This window comes from Copadichromis virginalis, linkage group LG12 (assembly GCF_057382275.1).
Source record: "Copadichromis virginalis isolate Kocher_CV1m ecotype Utaka linkage group LG12, C_Virginalis_male_GT1.1, whole genome shotgun sequence".
Taxonomy (NCBI): Eukaryota; Metazoa; Chordata; class Actinopteri; order Cichliformes; family Cichlidae; genus Copadichromis; species Copadichromis virginalis.
Window position 1 is genome coordinate 27,316,759 of NC_140629.1, and position 19,850 is coordinate 27,336,608.

The window sequence follows — 19,850 nt, forward strand, 5'->3', positions numbered from 1 at the left end:
TCAGTAACGATCATTATAACATGTACGTAAGTGTTTTGCAGGCGACGTCCGTAATCAGTAGCATTGTAACGTGACCGTTTCGCCCCGAGAATCTTTCACAGTGTTTACACTCATCCAAAGACCCCCAGAAGGCTCTCTGACTTTATGAAGGAAGATCAGATCATGGGAAAAGCACTGTTTTGATCCTGTATCAGTTGTACCATGGTGATTTTTAAAAGTGTACAAACTGAAATGTGGAAAAAGGAAAAAAAGGAAGAAAAAAAAAGTTTAATCTGTTAAAGTGTTTTTTAAAGGTTACAGTACGATAGAAATATTTGGGAGGTGCTTCTTTTCTTCAAGCTGTGCAAATGTTTACTACATTTCAAATGTTATTTCAAGCTTATAAATGTTACAGACACTTTAGAAGAAGCACTTTGTACACGTACAATATATATCTGATGTAGACATATTTTGTATCAAGTGAGTGAAAAAAAACAGCGCTATAAACTAGTATTATATATTTTCTAGTCAGCAGAGTAATCAGAAAGTGAGGAACAGTATCAGTGTCGATAAGCTTCAGTTTTGTTTAAAGAACGTATTTTACACAGATTGCTTTTAACAGATTACTAGAAAGATGTATTGTAATGTAGTATTTAATATTTGCTAGAAGATTTATAGATAGATAAATGCAGATTTTTAATGAAGTCATATCAAAAAAGAGGCAGAGTGAATAGGTATATTGTAACTCTGTGCTCGGACTTTCCTCCCGCTATGTGATTTCAGCATTTCATTATTTGAAAGTGCATTTTTTGACGGGGGTAAAATATTTTATAATGATGCCTTTTAGCCCCCAGCCTGTCAGTCCAAGTGTGGCTTTTGTCGTTCTACAGTGTCTGGAAGTAGTTTTGCTGGAATCTGTGCTGGTTGTTGCTCGTTATCAAGCAAAGAGCACCGAGCCACACATTTTTCAGCTTGTTGAGGAAACACTTTCATTCTTGACTTGAGTACAGCGGTATACAGCCTGATTTTTAATGACCTTCAGTGGTTTCACTCTCTTTCCCTCCATGTGCTATTTATTTGTCTGCCCCACCACCTTAGCCAAATTAACTGTGAATGGTGCTGCATGAGTAATATTTTCGCTGCCGTGTTGTCATCTTGATTAATAAAGCTGGAAATGTTCTGCATGCCAAAATCAGACCCATCACCATTGTGGTCTCAAGTATGACGTCTCGGTTTGCATTGGCTTGTTTTCTTCATATTTTGACACAAACCCCTCACACCCACCCCCTCCGTCCTTGGAGCCGCTGTCCTTGTCTGTTGGCTGCTGTTTTACTCGGGGCTAAGAACTTGTTTGTGATGTTTATTTGATATTGTTCTCTTGCCAATTGAGCCTTTCTGATGTTGTATATGTGATCAATAAGCTCTCGACAAGTTACAAAATAAATATACAGCATCTTGGTCATTATTTTTGTCATGTTGTCTTCAAGAATGAAAAAATAAAAATGTTTTCAAAGGCAAATCTAACTGCTAATGCTGTTTACGAAGCGCCTTTCTAAGCTGCATTTAACTCCATCTCCAATTTGTACGCTGTGTGTTGGACCAGTTATTTTATTTTCAACTAATCTAGCGTTTTAAATGCAAACGTAAACTAGACAAATTAGATTTCCCCGAGTTATCGAGATCATGTTACTTATTATAGATAATTTACAACAGTGTTTATGACTAATTCCGTTTCAAGATGCAGCTCAACAAGCTCTTCACAAGACCTCCCAAAACCACTGCCAGCTGTGTCATTAAAAGTATAATAGCATTGAAAGTGCATACTGCACAGTAAAGGTCAGCTCAGATCAGCACTGAGTGACAGAAGAAGGCTGTTAATGAAGAAAATTTGCTGCCCAATGTGGTCTTAGAGTTTAAATGCAAACAGATTTCCGTGTGTGTGTCTGACAGAGATGAACACTGGAATTGCATCCGTGTATGTGTGGCAGTTGGAGTGGGAAGAATGTGAGCTTGTTTGTGAGAAACACAGAGGAACTTTGTGCGAATGAGTTCACAAGCGTGTGAGTCTCTGTCGCTGCCGGTATAAATGGAGAGAAAACGGCTGCAGGAAACGTTGTGCATCCGTGCATCGAGGGGAAAGCATATCGGACAATTAAGACAGGCTGTGTACTGCCCAGCTCTGTGTGGGGCTGATTGAATCAGAGAGACAGCCACTCACAGCTCTTTGTCTCAGGACATTGCAGGTAATTACCCATAAGTCACTGTTCCTCTGTATTGGATCTTCAGCCCAATTACGCCCACACAAGCAGTCCACCTCAGCTTCATTTATTACCTCCGGTTGCTTGTTGACCTTTTCAGACACACAGTCCAACAGGCAATTCAGCTATAACACTGAACAGAAGCTGGTGTGCTTTAAGTCTTTAAAATAATTTCACAGATTTTGGAGCTGGACACTGGCATCATTACACCAATGTTAGTATAGAAAGATGAGCTTAAGGTGCCCCTCTTCTAGATGACACTTCTGTTAATGTTTGTTGCATCTAAAGCTATTTCAATAACAAGCAAACAGTCATACAATGCCAAACCAACAAGAACTCATCAGTGCAATCACTTTAAACCAGAAATGTAAGCGTGTCATCAGCATGTGCAAGCAAAGTGTTTTCCTTTAGCCAAATAAATAATTGCATAACATAAACTGGAAGTGCGATGTGTGCTTTGCTTCTGCACATTTGTCGATATGTTGCAGGAAACTAGAAACAGACACCTTGATCCTTGAAAATGTGAGAGTAACCCAACAACCTAAGAAGTCCCTTTATTTCATTGTATGAAATGTATGAAATATGCTAATTTGGGAGGATTTGTCAGTGAATTTGTCAATTAAAGGCTCTATCAAATCTGTATGAATGGAAGGGCTTCAACAGTATACACATCAGCTCAATGGCTCAATGGTGGTGTAGTGGTGGTTTATTGTCTAGATCTTTATCGCCACCTGCTGATACATATTTGGGAAAACAGTGAAAACACTTTTTACAGAAATCATCTCCAGATCATCTAAAGGGAAAAAGTATCTACTCACAAATTTTCTGAGTTGCTGAAACATTAAATCCCACTCTCTAAATCAGGAACTCCTCAGTGTCCTGAGCCAGTTTATCAACTTTATGACAGTTTTCATCTAGTCGGAGACTATTTGTGTGTGTGTGTGTGTGTGTGTGTGTGTGTGTGTGTGTAGTGGTAACCACAGGTAACAGGGGATAAACGGATAAACATGACTGCATCAGAAATATCATTACTACATTATTACATAACAAGAAACTTTAATAGAGTATGTTCATACTAGCGCTTTGGGTGCCTTGAAAAGCGCTATATAAATCCAATCCATTATTATTATTATTATTACTTGTTTGTGGAATGATAACATTTAAGAATTTCCCAATCATTTCAACAGTGAATTTTAACTGTTTTAGGCTAATAGGCTAATGTGTTTAATAGTATTATTTACCTATATTTTCTTATAAAGCGATGTTTATTTGTATCATAATTTCCATAATAAAATTACTTTTACTAGGTAATGTTTTATGTGACATCTAGTGAAGGAAACTGTTTCCAGGGCCTACTCCGTGGATCGGCTTCCTCCGAGGCGTGGACGTCTATCAGCAGAGAATGTACCTTCACCTATCAGCAGAGAATGTCCCTTAGTCTGTAACACAGTCAAATATATTCTCAAGTAATATTCAAGCATGCCATTCAGCGTGTTAGTACGAGCAGCTCGGGAGCAGCTTGGGAGAACAAGAAAACAGAGACTGCTTTAGATTGTCTTCCCAAAGTGACTCAACTTTATTCACAAGTACAACAGTTTATATAGAGGGTAAAATTCATGAGACAGCAGATTTATCAGTTTAAACCAGTACAGACCAAGATAAGGCAGCGTCTTCCTGCCCTTGGGTGAAGAAGCATCCTTTGTGTAGTTTATTAGTTCAGCTACAATTGTGATTATCTCAGCGACATATTTTCAAGGCACAAAACGAAGAGTTCTTTCATTAGTGAAAACTGAAACAAACCATTTGGCCTTCAACAGGCGTCTAAAAGATTAAGAAACTAATGTAGCTGAGGGAGTGATCTCTGTGGTATTTCAACCTTGTACCAGCCTGTGATTCTCACACATCAATTCTTGGGTCAAAGAGAAAAATAACTAAAACAAAGGGGCCTTATTGAATGACAGAGTTTTCCTGTATAATGTCACTATAAAACAATATCCAGTAAATGCTCCCATGGTACTAAAATACCTAACATCTAGTATCTTCACTTTTCCATTTTCCCTTGAGCTTTGTAAAGGTGGGTACCCTCTGGATGGGCCTCCTGTCCATTACAGGATTAACACAGACAACCATACAATCATAAAAATACTCTCACATTTAAACCTACCTGGCAGCACCACTCATATTTGAGCTGAGAGAGGAAGGCAGTGAGAATATTTCCATTTCCTATGGAAATGAGGAAAGCCAGATATCACACCATTTTAGCAGACTTCCTTTTTTATTCATGTTTCAGTAAGCAGTCCATTACTTACAATTATTCTTCTAGTGAGAGAATAGTTTCCTTATGTTGTAAATTGCCCACATGAAGGTGTAAGGAAGATCAATGTTTTTTTTGGGGTTTTTTTAATGTATGAGGACTGTTTTGATGTAAACAGTATCAACTGTGACTACTGAATTAAATGGGACAGGATACTATATTGCAGCTAATATGATCCCCCTCATTCACATGTAATATATACACTGAAAGAAAAAAAGAAGATACTCGAAAACTAGAAGAGTAATTGAGCCATCTTTATTCAACTCTCATTTTTCACCTTGCATACAATTCCAATACAGTTCTATGTCCGATCTTCAGGTTTTCAGGGTGACTGATGTCTTCCCACTGAAACCATCACTAAGAACAGAGCGTATTCAAACAGTCATTCATTGCTTTACTCTCGTTTTTCCTTGCTGTCTTCCTGAACTTCAAAAAAAAGAAAAAAGCCTTGTAGCAATGTGTGAACTTTGAAGGCTAAATACCAAATTTGGTAAAAAGAAAAGTGAAAGAATAAATTGTACTGTTAGTACTCAAAATTTGAAGATTTTCTCTTATGGAAAAAGGTCACACCTGAGATATGTTAATGCTTGTGCACAAAACATGTGTTAGTTACTGCTGTTATATATGTACTTAAGAATGATAATCGATAGAATGCCCCACAAAAAAATGATTGGTCTATAGTTTTTAGATTTATATTTAAATGTCTTTTAGGGGGTTTCCTCAGTAATGGATCAGTGCTATTGGACTTCCCTAATAAAAAAGCAAATACAACCTTAAGACATATTTTTAACTAATTCATAAACTGTGATGCTCTTGTTTACTATTTCCTCTAAATTACTTTTACTTTTATTTGCAGTTTTTTGTGTCATTTCTACTTCTGAACTTTAAAAACTTTGAAGCGTTTATCATGTTTTGAACTACCCTCTCCTTTTTCTCCAGCCTGACATCATACAGATGCCACTAGATCATAGTTTCTGCATCTGGTTTCATAAAGGATGGAAAAAACATAATGGGGGGGCTAATTTGAAAACATGACAATCACATACACTCCTGAGAAAGGAGGAGGGCAACCCACTGACAGATACATTGAGATAGTTAAAATTGCGATATTCTTTAAATGATATTCAAATTACTTCAATGATAAGCTCACAATAGCTGCTTGACTCTAATTTAACCCATTGCTCTACTGTCAGGAATGCCCACCCTCCTCTCTCAGGGTAATACTTGTTGGTAAAAAGAGCATTTGGCCCCGGTGTTGCTGACTGGTGTTAATATGAAGCTGACATCAGAACCAGCTTACAGCTGCTCTCATCCTCAGCTAACAACACCTGGGGGTCAGGCTCACTGGGCTGGCTGAGGCTCCTGTCAGGCAGCGTGAGGCAAGCGTCACTGTCAGGTTTCCCTAACGTCATTGACTGCATCGCCTATCAGCCCGTGTCACCGTCAGGAGGTTGGTAACGCCTCATCACAGTGTCAGAGACCGACTGGCTGCTCACTCCCTGCCTCGCCAAACAGCCTGCGTCAGTGTCAGCATCAGCTGCTCTTAATTTCATTGTCAGAGCCCGTCAGACCCTGTCAGTTGTACTTTAACTTTCACCTGTTCTTCCTAGATAATCAAGGCCTTTCAATGACTGCATGAGCCTCCTGTGCCACCTGTTGATTGTGCACGTCCTGGGGAATCTGACCTAAATCAAAATGATGCTGGGTCTGAGGCATGTCACCTTCATGGAAATGCCCATGTGGTCTAACACCGTGCTGTGTCTGGTCGGCACCATTGTGATTTCTATGATGATGGCCATTGTTGTGATCACTGCCATGGCCAAAGCCACGAGGATGAACATCGTGATTATCCCCATGGTGGCCGTGACCGTGACCATTCTGATGACCATGACCATTCTGATGACCGTGACCATTCTGATGACCATGACCATGGTGATGACCATGTCTGGTGTCGTCCTGTTCAGCTGGGACATCAGGCTGGACCTCTGCATTATCTTTGCACTCCTCTGGGATCTCAGCACTCTGAAATTACAAGCAGAGATTCAGTTTAAGATCTTGCCTCTGATTAAACAATTATAATATGATGATCATATTACCTCACTTAAAAAACAACTCTCTGTTAGATTTGATCTATACCTCATGTGTGCAGTCGCCACATAGGCGTTTGCAGTAGGTGTCTTTGATTGCCTGCGCAATATGGCCCTGTCCAATGATGGAGTATGGAAGTGAAATGCGGTGGGTTAGACGGCCACACCTGTTTGCAAAGGGACAGAAAAGCATTGTAAGATTAGGCTTGTGGAGGTGAGATATGTTGTCCAAAATTACAATGTTCTATTGGTTTTTCCAGAAAAATGTAACTGAATTTTCCACTTCATGTCAAACCTGTCATAAATGAAAAAGTCATCTTTCTCTCCAGCCAGAGTCTGCCAAACATCAGGCTGTTGCCCGTCCTGCTTGTAGAGTATGATGTTCTTGGAAAGTTTGGCCTCCAGCAAAGGGTGCAGATGTCGTGATTGCTCCCCCTGGTGGTTAACGACCATGTAGACCACATTCTTAAGACCCTGACGTTCCAGCTTCTGCTGCAGGCCATCTAGTCTGCTCAAAAGAAGAGCATTGGGAATCAGTATCAAAGCAATATGTCAAAGTAAAAATGTCTTCTATGAATATGAATAGAAAGATTTCTTTGACAGTTTTAACAAATTTAAAAATCTCCTATAATATCTCAGTTACCAGTCTCTTGTGCTTTGCCACAGGGCTGATCCATTGTCATGACACTTTTTGTGTTATAAATAATGAGAAGTGTGATATACAACCATTGTCATATGACGGGCACATACCTGGAAGCCTGCACCAAGCAGAACAGTCAGCTGGCCTGTAAAAGGGCCACTACCGTCACTCGACCTACTGACCCCTTCATAGGCTCCACGTCTCCTATCCTCCAGTCTGAAGGTGGCTGACAGCGGGGCCCTCCCCCCTCACTCTCTGCCCCACCCCCATGGAGCAGGCAGAGAGTGAGGAGCAGACTGAGGCCTGCCCACATTTCTGTGGCGCCTCCTTACTGCCCCAACTTTAGTTTCAGAGAGGAACAGGGTAGAAAAAACAGAAAGGAACAGAAAGAAATGCATGAAACTCAGCAGAAAAACACAGCCTATTAGTACAAAAGGTCAGAGAAGGTGTTCAATTTTTACATTCCTCATATCATACTAGGAATCTTTCTGGACTTGATATAGGGTATATAACAAAATCTGTGCAATTAGTAAGAGTGAGCAGAGCACTTTTATGAAGTTTTCACTGGTGTTGCAACACAAATTTTAGTCCAGTGATGCAGTAAATACAAAAAGTAATATAAAAATATAACTTAAGAGGATTTGTGACTGAATATTATATTAAAAAATATGTTCTGCAATATATGACAAGCAGAAAAGTTCAAGCAAAATATTTGTTGTAGTTTATGCAGAGAGAACCTGCGCACTCATCAAAAAATTCTATATTGCGAAATACCCCAACGTCTGGTTTCTAATGGGTTTTTTTTTTGGTTTTGTTTTTTAACAGTTTACTTATTGCAGCAGTTAAACATTGACTTATAGGTCTTTACTTTATGTAAGTTAACAGAATATAATAAATGTTGTTACTTACCCTTTGGTTAAAAAGTTTCCTACCCTCTGTTCAGCTCTGCGTGGCTGCAACTCTCTGAACAAAAACAAGCCTCCTCCTCCTCTGTCCCTCCTTATATAGCCTCCCTGTTGTTTTTCTATCAGGAAGGAGGACAAAGTTCAGTCACAGCAGTATGCTGATCATCAAGTTAAAAAGTCACAGTGCATGAAATCCGCTTGCTGACAGGACACAGATGTTTATAATGGCACATGTACAGTTTCCAAAGGGTAGTTTGTCCTTAAAGGGACCTTAAGGAATGTGTGAGGACAAAAAAGTTTTGCCTATCTTATGTAAGTGCTGGAGATAGTGTGTGCATTTGACTTGTAAATCAAAGCTGTTGATTTGTTAATATGTAACATATCATATATAGGTATATCATGAAGCCAAAATATGGAAGAAGATTGTGCAATTCTCTTTCTTACTTTCTGCAGAACACACAGGGCGGGACTCTGGTGGGTGTCCAGCATGCTTCTGAAAAGTCACAGAAAAACATGTAGGGAAGGCCCATGCATATATGCATATCTGGCACAACTGAGGAATGCTGCAGCTTAATGCATAAGCATGATAAGATAAACAAAGCTTCATGAGTAATGAATAGTACAGAAATTTAGAGATCAAGTAAATAATACTCAAGTTCTTATATGCTTCCACTGAAAGAGGAATTTAAATCACTCAAACAACAAAGGGGAAAATGCTAAAGTGCAGAGAACCAGTAAGGCTAAGAACAGCAAAAGAGTCTAATGAAAAAAAATACTTTGAAAGTAACCTTGTTAGGGGCCATATTGAAGTAAGCAAGCAATCCAAAGTTTGATTATATAAAAGCTGTAAACGGACTCAAAGTACAAACACTCTTAGAGTGTTATCTTTCTGCAGATGTGGGCCATGTAATTGAGAAAGCGCAAAGTCCAGTTTGGTTTTAACCAGGTAAGCAAATATCGGTGAGTTTGGGGTTCATCAAGGAATTAAAAAGCCTTAGCAGACATGGTGATGTAACTATAAGGTGATATCTGGAACTGACTGTGTTTTTGCACTGTTCCAACGCCCTTCATGTCTCTACAAGTTCATCCTTCCATATTCCCATATTGATATATTTGATACAAAACAGATGACAGATGGAGCAGCAAATTTCCTGCTGATTCAAAGAGTCTGTGCCAGGAACACAACGGCCAAATACTGTAGCAATATCTGTTGTAGTTTTACCTCGGGGGATGACAGAGGATTATGCTAATGATAAGAAGTAAGGAAAAACACCAGCAGTTATGCACACTGCAGCACGTAAGTAAAAGCACAAGTGATACTGTAGAGTTAATAGGAGGTTATGCTGTTGCAGTCCACACATGGAGTGCATAGAGTGAATGTGGTTACTAATGTCTATGAATTTAATTCAATTTAGCCTCATATATATATAGTGCTAATTCACAACAACAATTGGTTTAAAGTGCTTTATATTGTATGGTAAAGACCCTATATTAGTACAAAGAAAACCCAGTTGATCCAATGATTTAGGTGTACTGTTGTCTACAATTAAGAGATGCCTGCTATATTTATTACTGTAGCTGCATTTCTCTATGAGTGTTGTGGGATTATAATATTATCTTATGCCATGTTATGCCCCTAATTAAAGATTGTGAAATTATTTTGTAGTTTTAGTTTGTATTATTCTCCTGAATTAGAAGAAGGTGATAACTATTACAGTTATTAAACTGATTTGTATTACATTAGACTGCTGATTCAGTGTGAATGAATGATATTGTTTATGATGCATTATACTGCTGAGTTATAAGAAATACTGTTTTCAGATAGTCAGGACTTTGCTTTTTCTGACAGTAGAGGAGACAGAGCACATTCCACGGGAGCTTCACCCCCACCGTTGTTGAAGGCAGACAAAATAGGGAGCCAAGGCCATAAGTTAGGCTCGCTAGGAGTTAGAAAGAATGTGAATGTTTAAGTTTTTACAACTAGGTGGGGGCCAGTTTGAGTAACCCTCCACCTAGTTTGAGATTTGCTGTGTCCCTCTTCATGCATGTCTCCCCATCCGGATGGTTCATGCTCAAAAGTGTTGTATTGTATGTAATAAAGTAATTGTTGATTGGGCATTTATACACCGAGTATTGTCCTTCCTTCAGCCCAAAGATCGAAAGAATTGGGAGGATTTAACAGTGTATTATGCATATACGGTTGTAATTAATAATATCTTATTTTGTTCGTTGCCTGGTCAAGCAAAGTTGGTTGCCTGTCCAGTTCAATATGGTCTGGTGCCAAACCTGTCCCAGCAGCTTAAACTTATTGCAGCATAATGGATTGTAAACAGTCACCTCACCCAGCCCTCCCTGGGAGTTGGTTCCACAGGAGAAGGGCCTGATAACTGAAGGCTTTGCCTCCCATTCTACTTTTAGAAATCTAGGAACCAAAAGTATGCATGCAGTCTGACAGTGAAGTGCTTTATTTGAATTTTTAAGATAAGCTGGAGTTTCTCTTATTAGGCATTTAGTATATGAAAATATTTTAAATTCAATTTTGAATTTAACGGGCAGCTAGTGAAGAGAAGCTAAAAAGGAAGAAGTGTGATTTTGATTTCTAGTCCCTGTCGAGCATTAGATTTTTATGGCTGAGCAGCGTTATCTCAGCCTGTCTGAAATTATGTAGGATATGTGTTATTTGACTTTATGAATAAACAAAGCTGGGTATCATCTGCATAGCAATAGAAATGTCTTTGGTTTTTTATAAAATTGCCTATAAGGCAACCATGTTTAATGTAAAAAGCACTTGATTCAGAAAAGAACCCTGGGGAACTCCATGACAAACTTTGCTGTGTGAAGTCCCCCTATTTACATGAACACATTGGAGTCTATCAGATAGATTTGATTCTCAATTTTCCCCAGTGCAGCACATTTCTTTTAATGCCAGTGATGTGTTCTGATTTCTGCAGTAAATGATCAACAGTATCAGATGCTACACTGAGGTCTGGCAGTTCAAGTACAGAGATGAGTCCACAGTTAGAGGCGATAAGAAGATCACTGATAACCTTCATTGGTACTGTTTCTGTTCTATGATGGATTCTGATTCCTGACTAAAGGTCTTTAAAAGAATATCACCTGATCGGTGCATTGAGGTGGTGTCGTAATTTCATTGTAGCAGTCAGCTGACAAAATAGAACATGATGTGACTGACCTGCCAAGTTATTGATTTATAGAGCCTGGGGCTGTGGTATATACTGTAACCTATTTTAATGCCACACTGATCAAATTACAATAATGCATAACATTTTCAACAGAGCCTACTAACAACTATTCACCAAACTAGTGTATATGAAAGAGCTAAGTGTCGTGGTCAGTCTTGGACACAGGTTGTATTGTTGATATTTTTCCTGGATGCGATTTATATATTCCAGAGGTCTATGTGTGCCTAGGTTAAGTAGCATTTAATGAATTCCCTTTTGTGTTTCATTCTGTTCTAGAATCCTCACTGTGTTTTGTCTTTCAGTGTCTCCTGTGTCATGTTAATTTAGTGTTCTCATTCAGTTATGGTGATCTTCCTGTTTTATTCTGATGTTTTATTCTGATGACCCCTCCACGAAATGCTATCTTATCGTGGTGGAGGTGTCTTGCCAAATTATGTATCCCCGAAAGAATTTGTTTCCCCTGCGTCGGGAGCATGCACTGGCCTTTTGAAATCACGGACAAACAGTATCCCACATTCATGATTTTTAGTTCATAAACACTTCTAATAATGACTAACTACTCCAGAAATTTGAGAGATATTAGCTCTTTATACAGTAAAGTTACAGTGGGATACAAATAATATCAGGGTGATCCTGACACAATTTGTTCCCCTTGTCCAAAGACTTATTGCTTCTGAAATTTTGGAGGTTTTAGCTCAGTACAGTTCTGTATAGTCACTGAAGGATACAAATAATGATCAGTCAAAATGTTATTGGTTTATTGAAATAATCCCGTCCGATGTTGTGCCAAGGTCCCGATGCAGGGGAAACAATTTCTGTCGGAGATACATAATTTGGCACGACTAGATAAAGTTGGGCTCACCTCAACGCATGGCTTGAGCTCTGGAACCAGTGTCCTGGAGAGGGGCTGGACTCTGTCTCAGTCTGGAGTTGCCCGTGGTGAGAGGTGGCGTGCTGGGGTGGGTATCCTAGTATCCCATCGACTTGCTGCCTGTACGTAGGACAAGAGGGTTCGTTCCCCGCACCTTTGGGTGGGGAACTGTCGAGGTAACTAAGGCAGTTAAATAATTCCTTGGTTATGCACCCCTGGGGTGGATGAGAGGTTTGCCCTGAGTTACTGAAGGCTCTGGATGTTGTAGGGCTGTCTTATCAACACACCTCTGTAATGTTGCGTGGAGATCAGGGGTGGTACCTCTGGATTGTGGTGGTTCCCATCTTTAAGAAGGGGGACAGCAGGTGTGTTCAACTATTGAGGGATCACACTCCTCCTCAGCCTCCCTGATAAAGTCTATGCCAGGGCGCTGGAAAGAGAGTCCGTTCGTTACTTGAACCCAGGATAGGACATCCCAGGGCATCATGGTTTAATTTAACTTCCTTCTGAGTACTTTGATAGTGGAGTCATCTGTGTCCTCACCTGTTACATCTCCCTTCAATATCTTGTGTATACTGTCTCAGTATTCTTTTGTCTTTTGTTGTCTCCTGTGTTCTGCTATCCTGCGAATGTTTTGGACTTGTTGTCTTCCTGTGAGGTTCAGAATTAAAGATGGATTTTGAGTGTATTTAATGCTGATATCCCCTCGGCGCCAGCTGTGGGCTCAAGGCTGGAGCCGAACAAAAACTCCCTGATTACGACTGTGTTGAGTCTGTTCCTTCCCACTCCATGCAAGGCCACCTGGGTTGGCTGGTAGATTGTTTACTTAGCCTGGTAGGGCGAAGGACACTGTCTCAGCTGAATTATGCACACGCACACACATACACTTACACTGATAAGCACTCACACATCCCCCTTCCCCTTCCAATGCCTTCGATGCTTGTTGCCTCCTGGGAACACCAGGCGGGTCTGGGCCCATGTTGGAGAGACGGTGCAGTGGCAGGATGGTTGCTGTGTTGCCTGGGATTACTCCTTATCCCCTACCCAACCCTGTTGCTGGTCATGTGCTCTATAATGTTGTACTGTAGACATTTATGTGCTTTCTGTGCAGAGGAGTTTTTTGTTTCCTGTTCTCATGCTGTCCTATAGCCCAGCATGAGTAGAGGTCTCTTTTTTTCCTCTTGTACTTTCCCATTGTAGTGTACATTTCAGTGTTTTTTCTGGAATGCAACCATTCTCTGACTTGTATCCCCGTGTGATGTCTGTGTCGTGTGTGTAAGGTCGGGGGGCGGGTTCATTCCACTGCAGGGCAACCTGCCACTGCATGTGGCGAATAAAATTTGAACTTGAACTTGAACTATTTCTCATCTCATGAGTCCTGCATTTGTGTCCACAAACTGCCAGTTACACTGCCAACATGTGACATGTGGTGTGAGACTACCAAGTTAAAAGTGTAGTAAGTTTTATTTTAGAGCAAAGTTGTCCTGGTGCACCCATCTCCTCAATTTAACAGAGCTTCCGAGTTTCAGCTGGAATTTCTTAAGATAATTAACTCAACTCGTGTTAATCATCAAGCGCACTAATCCCCCTTATGCAGTAGGATGAACTTAACCGAACTTTGATCTTCCAGGCCACTATCCGGTGAAAGTTTCCATTTGGCCATTTTTTTGTTTTCATACTTTTATTTTAATTTGTCATACACAAGAAAAAATTGGTTCAAGTTAATACATGCGTTTAATAAAAAGTAAATGATGAAAGTGAGAGTTCAGTTGAATTAAGTTTTTTTCCCCCAAAATGTAGAATGTGGATATGTTGAATAAATTAAAATAAAGGAACTTCAGTGACAAGAGAATAAAGTTTTTAAATTTTTGTTTGTTTGGTAGTCGTTATTTCCCCCAGCCAGGTAAGTGTTTGTCTTTTTCTATTGTCACCAAGCAACGCTCCCCGGCGTCCTTGACTTCGCAAGGGTTTCTGGGAATCCGAGGCCTGAAGCTTGAACGACCGCCCTTTTTGGAGCAACGAGAGTAGGACATCGGTACATGCGTCGAAGGAAATATTATCGCTAAATAACTTTCTAAAGCAGCATAACCAAACTTCAGGTATGTATGCCGATGGCTTGCAATGTGTATTTCGACCCTCTATGGTTACAATTAGAATATCTGTCAGGGAAAAGTGTTTTTTAATGCGCGGTTTGATGACGTAATGTTGATTGTCAAACGCGAAATGGCGAGCGTGCTAAGAGGCCCGTTACCTGCAACACTGTGGAGCTGTACCATGTTTATTTCCGTCATGTTACAGTACCAAAAGGGTTGTGGCGATGTGTCTATTCATGGTAAGCGGGGTTGCGGTAAGACGCGTCCGTCGAGTGTGTGAAATGGCTTATTCTGTGTCTCGGTTTGGGGGGAGGGTTATGTGTTGGCTAGTTAAGCTAACACGGAGCTCAGCTAACATGTGCCAAAAAAGGATTTGAAGCACACCAAACCTTTCAGTGGTATTATTTAATATCCGGTAGTAATTAAATGTTTACGATTTATCGTTCAGGTCTCCCTTCTTTTAAGACACCGCCCTGTAATTCTAAACATGCTCCCTTAATGGGAAAACTTTTGACGTTTACATTATGTTGTACCACATTAATAAGGACGTATCAAATTGTGTAAATCGCTGACTACAAATCAAAGAAACAAAAATTAGTTTAACTTGAGAAAGTGGGAAATATCACGTAGTGCCATTACTGTACAGCGTTACAAAGGGCAGCAACTTTCTTCCTGTCAACGAAGCTTTTAATAACACTGTTGTTTACTGGATTAATCAACTAATCATTTCCTGCTGTTAAATGCTCTGCTAGGCCATAACTACGCGTGCCTTCAGTTCCTGCTCGTCTCTTTGTGAGTCTCTCTTTTCGGAATTGTCAGTATCTAAAAAGCATGAACTGTTGAGCTGAGTCCGGAGAAGTTTCACTGTGGTTGCAGGAATGACGCCACCCACATTTGGTTGAATATGAACAGGGTGTAGAGCCCTGTACACTTTAGAATTCATCCTGCTGCTCTGCGTGATCAATAATCACCAGTGAAGATGTGGTCTGTTACAGCTTATGAGCTGTTTGCCTGTTTTTGACTTTGCCTGGAATAGTCTTAAAGACAAATTGTTGTAAACCCAGTTTTTGCTTTTATGAAGGCTCTTGATTGTAGACAATAGTACACCTCAAACCTCAAGTGCTGATTCTATTAGATGTTGGGAAGGTTTTTTTTCCCCCTAGAGCAGGAAATTGTAGTCCTCTTCTTTTGTGGGTGCTTTTTGGGTGTTTTTGTAGCTGAGCTAGCTCTTTTCAAGAATTTTGCAGATTGTTGGCCAATTCTAAAATTTCTTCTACCTCTCTAATAGGTTTGTTTTGAATTTTCAGCCTAATCAGCACCTTCCCTCATATAAGTATTTTTGTGGACCTCATCTTGAGTGTTCCAGTGAAAAGCTACTAAGTTGATTCCAAATCTTTTGTGTGCGTAATTTGTTATGGAAGCACAAGGCATCATGCCTCACCTGGCCATGAAACTGCTTCTCAGTTGTGTGGTTACTTTTGAGCCCACGAACATGGCAAACTATATTTTAAACAAACTTGTTTTAAAGCCTAAATGACCTTTTAAACAGTTAATGCACTTTAATCTATACTTGAATGTTTCATTTAAAATATTATTTGGTTGTGTGCAGAGGCAAAATTGAATCGTTGTCCAAATACTTCTGGACCTGACTGAATGTCTGTTTTGAGAGCAGTGTAAACAGTTGAGCTGGAGCACACCCTGCTGGACAAACTGTGTATTGACACAATTTCTAAAATAAGCCAAACATCTTCATATGTATTGTTTTCTGCCAAAAAACCAAAACTAAAAAACGCACTAAAACATTTTCATATTGACACATCAGATGAGATGATTGGCGAATATCAGTCAGTAACAATCTGAACAAACTGGTGAACTTCCTGCTTTACTACAAAAGTCCTTTCCTTTTTTTTTTTTTTTTTGCTTTGGATTTAGTGTCAGCTGCAGTGGTCCCAAAATATTTTCTTTGTCTTGTAATGCATAAACAATGAGCAGTCGTTTCTATATAATAGTAGGGAAACACAGCTGTTACTAATAACATTAAGTAACTTAAAAGAACCTTCATTAAATGCCAGTATGTACTTAATAATATTTAAATAAGGCTGCGAGAAAGATTTGTGTGGTAAAATTGTAACAACGAGCAAGGTTGATCATGTTGTGTGTATATATATATATATATATATATATATATATATATATATCTTCCTCTCTTCCTACAGAAGACAGATCAGACAATAATGGCAGCGGAGGTGGAGGTGGAAGTGGAGGCCACTGTGGGCAGCGAGTACCCAGCACATTACAAAGTCATGATGGACAAACTTAACGAACAGCGACAGCTGGATCAGTTTACAGATATTACCTTGATAGTGGATGGTAAACAGGCATTTGGTGTAAGTAATCTTTATAAGTTTAACGTTAAATTCTGAGGCAACACTAATTTCCATTTTTCATGTCTTTTCCAGGACACCAGTTCAGAGCCCATAAAGCAGTGTTGGCAGCATGCAGTCAATTTTTCCACAAGTTTTTTCAGGATTATACCCAAGAGCCACTGGTGGAGATAGAAGGTATGTAGTGTGTTAGTTATACTTGCGGCACTACATTGTGTCATAACAGGAAGAATATGTCCAGAGAGACTGTTCCACCTATAGATGAATTTCGCTGTCACTATTAATGCAGTAGTTTAGAGTAAATGTGGTTTTACAAAACCGAATGATTTTAACTCAACTTTTACTAAAGCTTTTTTCCCTCCTTCCCTTCCTTAATCCAAATAAGTACTCTTGATCATAGCTTGAGCCATAGTGGATTATGAGAAAAATGAGAAGATTGCTGTTTGAGAACTTAACAAATTGTATAATAGAATTGAGCTTGATGTCAGATTTATGTTTTAGTTTGTTTGTTTTTAATTCATGACTTAGATGCCTTCTGAGAGGACACATTACAGTTTATTGCAGTTTATGGTTTAGCTCTCTGGTGGGCAAACTTTATAGTGGAAACACTTGGAAACATTATTTAAGAACTCCTTTGCATACTGGCTATAATATATCCTTAATATAGATTATACTGGTTAGTGTTTGACAGCTGATTTATCAGTCAGTCTTATTGCTTGCTTTAACTTTGCTTGCTTGATTTACAGTTTTCAGTTTGTTTGTTTTTTAATAGTTTGACCATTACACTCTCACCTCTTGGTAGTAGAGCTATGTAGAATATTTTTCTAAGTGATAGGAACATATGAAAGTACATCCCTGACTATGAAAAATGCAGACATTCAAAAATTAAATTGGTGTCAGAAAGAGATTTTGCATTATATTTAATGTAAGTATTCCAAGTTTGTTGTAAGAATTGCTGTCTTCCAAGCTGGGACTTGCTGCTGATAGACAGATATTTTGTTACACACGATCAGCTTTTACTCACCACTGCTTTTACTGTCATATTTTAACAGGTGTGAGCAACACTGCCTTTCGTCAGCTGATGGAGTTCACATACACAGCCACACTAGCTGTAGCTGGTGAAGAAGAGGCATATGATGTCTGGAAAGCAGCTGAGTATTTACAGATGCAGGAAGCCATCAAAGCGCTCAACAATAAGTGAGAACTCATCACTTTTGGCTTTAGAATTGACCAGATTTCACTTAAAAATAAATAGAATAACATTTGACCTCTTAATGATCCTCTTTTGTAGAATGAATGAAAGCTCTTCATTGACAGCAAGGAGCAAAGGAAAAAAGAGGAAAATTGCTGAGACGTCGAATGTGATTACAGAAACCCTACCCTCAGTGGAAGGGGAGCAGGTCAGCATGCTTGCAGTGCACTTTTATAGTCAGCTTGATGTCCTATATTTAGTTGTTAAGGCTGAATATTTTCCCTGTTCTGCAGGTGCAGATTGAAGTTATAGGTGAAGGGCCCATTGAGGTGGAGGAGTCGGGGCTGGAGGAAGTGGTTGATGCGGCAAAGAATGCTCAAGCTGCATCAGATGATTCTGCTTTGGCTCTTCTTGCTGACATAACTAGCAAATACCAGCAAGGGCAACCAACAATACAGGTGATCAAGAAAGGAGGAATAGAAGAGGTATAAAAGCTGAAATGCACATTTTTTCTGATTTCTACTGTTAAACTGATACACATGAAATAATTAACTCAGAGGTTTTGTTTTTTTTCTTTCTGTGTTTTTTCTTAGCATGAGGTTGTGTATCATGAGGAAACGGTGACTGCCTCCAAGGTGCTGGAGAATGTCGAGATTGTCGAGGTCCAGATTTCTCAAGCAGACAACATGTTCCGTTGCAACAAGTGTGACCGCAGCTTCAAGCTGTACTACCATCTTAAACAGCACTTGAAAACACACTTGGGCTCGCTGGAGAAGCCCCACGTGTGTAACCACTGTGGTAAAGCTTACACACGAGAGGGTGCCTTGAAGCAGCACATCAGCACATTTCACTTTGATGCCGAGGAACTGTCTCGAAACCAGAAACCCCAAAAGAAAGTGCATGTTTGTGAATACTGCAAGAAGCACTTTGACCACTTCGGACACTTTAAGGAGCACTTGCGAAAGCACACAGGTGAAAATTTCACACTGTTTGAACTCACTTTGTTTATAATGAAAAGTACAAAGGTATGGCAACTAAACATAAGTTATCATAGTTGTCCAGTAGATTTGTTTTTGTGTTTCTGACATTGAGACACATGTCTGTCTTTTGTGCCCATTTTTAGGCGAAAAACCTTACGAGTGTCCAGATTGTCATGAGCGATTTGCACGGAATAGCACACTGAAGTGCCATATGGCAGCCTGTCAGAATGGGGCGGGAGCCAAGAAGGGACGGAAGAAACTCTATGAATGCCAGGTACAGTTTGTCCTCAATCAGGGCCATCAGGTTCTCACTGAAGGGATTCGGAAAGTTGTTCAATGGGGCAGCACTGAAACTCGTGTCAGTTTTCAAAGTAAAAGTCCCGGTACATACTGTTGTATTGTTGTATTGTAATTTGTTGTATCACTTTACTCCCTATATTACTGTGCTATGATCATGACCTCTTCTTTTGCTCTCCACCTTCTTCAGGTCTGCAGTAGTGTGTTCAACAGCTGGGACCAGTTCAAAGACCACCTTGTGAGCCACACCGGAGTCAAGCCCAACCATTGCACCATGTGTGACATGTGGTTCACCCAGCCGAAAGAGCTGAAGGCACACCTCAAAGAGGTCCATTCCATCGAGGATAAGTTAAACGACGAACTGGTCATTACTGACTCTGCTGCAACCGCTGCTCTCACCATAGCAGCACAGAACATAGAGGGAGCCGAAACTGTCCTGTTGGAAGACGGCATTCAGGTTGAACACGTCACAGTGGAGCCTGTAGATGTGATGGAGATGGAAGAGACTGCCACGGTTGTAATGGAGGATGGAGGGGTGGCAGAGATGTGTGAGGAGGACATGGAAAGATTAAAACAGGCTGGAGTGCAGATCCAGGTTGTACACGTGACCACAACTGAAGTTGACGGGCAGCACGTGGTGAACTCTC

At 39.9% G+C, this 19,850-nt stretch overlaps 2 protein-coding genes across 4 annotated transcripts in view; one reads left to right on the forward strand and one right to left on the reverse strand.

The window, feature by feature from the left end:
* Nucleotides 1–4,784: 4,784 nt before the first annotated feature.
* Nucleotides 4,785–8,272, reverse strand: selenop (selenoprotein P). The gene is made up of 5 exons (XM_085475730.1): nt 8,188–8,272; nt 7,389–7,618; nt 6,934–7,146; nt 6,688–6,805; nt 4,785–6,573 (listed from the first exon to the last, which is right to left on the reverse strand). Exons 2-5 carry the CDS (start codon nt 7,589–7,591, stop codon nt 5,866–5,868), a joined length of 1,242 nt encoding a protein of 413 aa, XP_085331856.1. The 5' UTR covers nt 7,592–7,618; nt 8,188–8,272; the 3' UTR covers nt 4,785–5,865.
* Nucleotides 8,273–14,234: 5,962 nt separating this feature from the next.
* Nucleotides 14,235–19,850, forward strand: part of zbtb35 (zinc finger and BTB domain containing 35) — a 5,976-nt gene continuing 360 nt past the window's right edge. The window contains exons 1-9 of one of the 3 annotated variants that reach the window (XM_085475732.1): nt 14,235–14,356; nt 16,567–16,720; nt 16,810–16,911; nt 17,787–17,931; nt 18,026–18,134; nt 18,220–18,411; nt 18,520–18,898; nt 19,050–19,180; nt 19,394–19,850. The exon at nt 19,394–19,850 is cut by the window's right edge and continues 360 nt beyond it. In XM_085475732.1, the coding sequence (XP_085331858.1) occupies nt 16,585–16,720; nt 16,810–16,911; nt 17,787–17,931; nt 18,026–18,134; nt 18,220–18,411; nt 18,520–18,898; nt 19,050–19,180; nt 19,394–19,850 (1,651 nt within the window). In that variant the 5' untranslated portion in view covers nt 14,235–14,356; nt 16,567–16,584. Of the gene's footprint in view, nt 14,357–14,416; nt 14,590–16,566; nt 16,738–16,809; nt 16,912–17,786; nt 17,932–18,025; nt 18,135–18,219; nt 18,412–18,519; nt 18,899–19,049; nt 19,181–19,393 lie in introns of those variants that run through there. The other 2 variants (XM_085475731.1, XM_085475733.1) reach the window with 2 other exon arrangements.